This window comes from Vigna angularis, chromosome 3, assembly GCF_016808095.1.
Source record: "Vigna angularis cultivar LongXiaoDou No.4 chromosome 3, ASM1680809v1, whole genome shotgun sequence".
Lineage (NCBI taxonomy): Eukaryota > Viridiplantae > Streptophyta > Magnoliopsida > Fabales > Fabaceae > Vigna > Vigna angularis.
Window position 1 is genome coordinate 18,924,454 of NC_068972.1, and position 3,280 is coordinate 18,927,733.

The window sequence follows — 3,280 nt, forward strand, 5'->3', positions numbered from 1 at the left end:
GAAGTTTTGAAACCTTAATAATCTTTATTAAAAACAATATAGTTTCATTTTGTAAATTAAATAATAAAACAACAATCAAAATATGGATACCTGAAACAATGACAGTTGTAAAGATAATTAAGATTTTCAAATTTCATTTGTATTATTAATAACACTAGTGCAGCGAGGGGCTTTTACCGCGGTTGATTTTCACTATACGTCGCGGTTCATGAACCGCGGCATATTCAGCCGCGATAGTAAGTCAGACACTTTATGCCGCGGTTCTAACCGCGGTATATAGGCTGAGGAATATGCCGCGGTTGTCTAGGGAACCGCGGCCTAAATTCATTTTTTTTTTAAAAAAAAATTAAAAAAAAAATTAAAAAATGCACTATATGCCGCGGTTGAACCGCGGCATATAGGCCGACGAGTATGCCGCGGTTAGTGTCAAAACCGCGGCCATATGTCTCGTTTTTTAAAAAAAAAAAAAAGCACGATATGCCGCGGTTGTGGTTAGAACCGCGGCATATTCCCCTTATATGCCGCGGTTGTGGTTAGAACCGCGGCATATTCCCCTGCAGTTTTTTAAAATAGCAGGTCTGTTTTTGTGATATCCACTACCACAAAAACAGACCTGCATATAAAAACATTTACAGAAATTCAATTTCAACATAACAAACACATGTTCAAATGTATTTCAACATCAAATAAAGTAGAGAGTCTAAGAAAATTCTATCTAATCAAATGCATTGTTTAAATCTAAATCTAAGAGCTATTGTATAATCTAACTATATACTTCGCAGCAGCGTTCCTAATGAATAGTAGTGACTTCTCAGGAACTGGTGTAGTAGTCTTGAATCTCTGCAAAAGACAATTCATTTTAATTAGTGTATATGAATTCAACATTTGTTAAAAAATCAAAATTTGTTAAAGTTAAATATTACCGTTTCCCAGCTTCTTGTGATGTGAGAACGAACAATATGGGTCATCCAATACATTACATAGTATCCACACTCATATGACCCATTTTGTCTGTTACACTACAATATATCATCACAGTTGATAATAGTTAGTGAATAACATTTGTTATAAAACAATTATAACAAAGTATGACTTTAGCATATGTCAAACCTTGAGAGAAATCCAAGCAATCTTTCTACTCTTAACAATTGATCTCCCGTCCATCATCATACTTGCTGGAATAGAACTGTATATAAAAAAATGTTTTAGCATTCAGTTATATAACAAAGAAAGTCCAAACATTGAGGTTCTTACCAATCAATTGCTTGTCTGAGTTGTGTGGGAGGAGGCCTGTGCAATGAGCAGAACCACAAAGCATAGTTGTCTTGCACAGACATAACAAGAAGTTGCCAATGGCGCCTGAAATTCATAATAACGTAACTATTAAATATTAAAATCACATATGGAACATTATTATGTTAACAAAGTTCACTTACCCGGATATATAAGGCAAAAAGTATATTTTCTTGCCCCTTCGAAAACTGCTTATCATTCTCGTGTTGATATGATCAAAATCATTTGATTCATGAATGTCTTGGGGATCAATGAATCCATAATCATCAGAACGCCCCAACTTATTAGTGACCCCAGACATATACCTGAAATCAAAAATTAACTTTGATATAAGGATACTTGATATATAAATCAATTTTATATATAAATAATTGGTCATAGACTTACATCGTCCATAGTTGAATAATTGAAATATTCAACTCTTGTGTTCCCGACGCAAGCTCACGGACATCTTGGCTATTAAGGTATATTGGGACCTCAGAGCCATGCCCAAATACATTAGCATCATACTGAACCTCCAAAGGCTTATCATCAAGGATGTCAGCAAGTAGATGCAATGAAGAAAGAGGGTCATCCTCAGATAGAGGAATCTTCTGTTGTTCCTGCGTCTGTTGTTACATGAAAAGATAAGATAAGTTTTGACATCAAAAACCTTTAAAATTGAGAAGTGTAAAGAAGAATTTCATACCGAGGGGTCAGAAACTGGTTTAACCAAAAATTTAGGCCAAGTGATAAACGACTTATATGCTTGTTCCACAGTGAAAATCTCTTCCGTGGACAGTGGAACCGAGGCATCTGGCATGATCATTTCATCCACTGATACCTTCACCTCATCCTCTAATAGTTGCATACCATGACATACAGTCGCTGACCTAAACTCTGTTCCACGAGCTACCAGCACCATCTCATCTTCTTCTAAAATGTATAGCAGACATGGACTACCATCGTCCATGTCATCCTCTGGGATGGCTGATGCGGAACAACTTCCTTTGCCGCTTCTCCCTGTCAGAGTAAATGTTAGATTATATAAGAGATAGAAATAATTGCACATAAATGTTTATTAAGTTTACCTGTGGGAGGGGGAGGGACCACATGTTCCTCTATAGGAGACTGCATCGGGCGCATGCTCTGAAACTGCTCCTGGTAGAGCATCTGGAATTCAGCCCTCACCTCGGCCTGATCTCCTGCATAAGGTCTTGTCGGACCTTTTTTGTGATCTCTTCTGTCATCCTTTGTGTATCGCTGTACGAATATGAAGGCTGACGAGAAGAGCTCCCAAAATAATCCGTAATGCCTACTCCAGGACCTGCAGCACGTACACGTCCAGGGTGCTCAGGTCGTCCAATTGCAGCAGCAAGAATATCCTGGCGACCCTCTGGAGTGAATTGGCCTTGGGAGCTCTGCTTAACCAAGGCGTCCTGTAACATTACAAAACACCATTATTCTTTAAATAGTTTAATGTAGTATGTATAATGACAATATTCATTATTTTAGGAACAATGATAACTTACAATTTTTTCAGAAATCTCTCGTGCAGTGTCGGAAGAGTAGGTGCCCGATGGTCGCATACGGGCCAACTTCCATTTCTCATGTCTAGACGGTGGAGAAGGAGGCTGAGGAGGGCTACCACTCTGAGATGGTGGTATAGCATCTGCCTTTTGCTTGAGGATTTTCTCCTCAAGCTTCCTATACCCACCACGAGATAATAGGTGGGGGTTTTTGTTCTTAGCACTTGTTCCTTGTGCTTTGCTTCTAATTGCCTGTCACATACACATTAATTAATGAGTTCATATGATATATATTTGTTAATGAGGAATTGAATAATATGAACTACACTAACCTGCCATTCCTCTGACATCCGACTCTCTTTAAAAACCCGCCAAGTCTCCTCATCAATGGACTTATATGCATTACATGGAGTTTTATGTTTAAGGTGTCCAAAGATGTACCTTGATGTCAACTTGCTTTTAAAGTTTCTGAAATTTTC

At 38.0% G+C, this 3,280-nt stretch overlaps 1 protein-coding gene across 1 annotated transcript; it reads right to left on the minus strand.

Moving 5' to 3' along the window:
* Window positions 1-499: 499 nt before the first annotated feature.
* Window positions 500-2,464, minus strand: LOC128196005 (uncharacterized). The gene is made up of 8 exons (XM_052875388.1): window positions 2,364-2,464; window positions 1,982-2,295; window positions 1,681-1,901; window positions 1,437-1,598; window positions 1,255-1,359; window positions 1,111-1,186; window positions 924-1,019; window positions 500-840 (listed from the first exon to the last, which is right to left on the minus strand). The coding sequence occupies exons 1-8, from the start codon at window positions 2,443-2,445 to the stop codon at window positions 745-747; spliced, it is 1,152 nt and encodes a 383-aa protein (XP_052731348.1). The 5' UTR covers window positions 2,446-2,464; the 3' UTR covers window positions 500-744.
* Between the last annotated feature and the right edge of the window lie 816 nt (window positions 2,465-3,280).

Excerpts from the sequence above, each read along its gene's own strand:
- LOC128196005 (XM_052875388.1), bottom strand. The coding sequence starts at position 2,445 with ATGCTCTACCAGGAGCAGTTTCAGAGCATGCGCCCGATGCAGTCTCCT. Across the intron at positions 2,296-2,363 it reads GGTCCCTCCCCCTCCCACAG|GGAGAAGCGGCAAAGGAAGT; the intron begins GTAAACTTAATA and ends TTACTCTGACAG. Across the intron at positions 841-923 it reads TCACAAGAAGCTGGGAAACG|AGATTCAAGACTACTACACC; the intron begins GTAATATTTAAC and ends TGTCTTTTGCAG.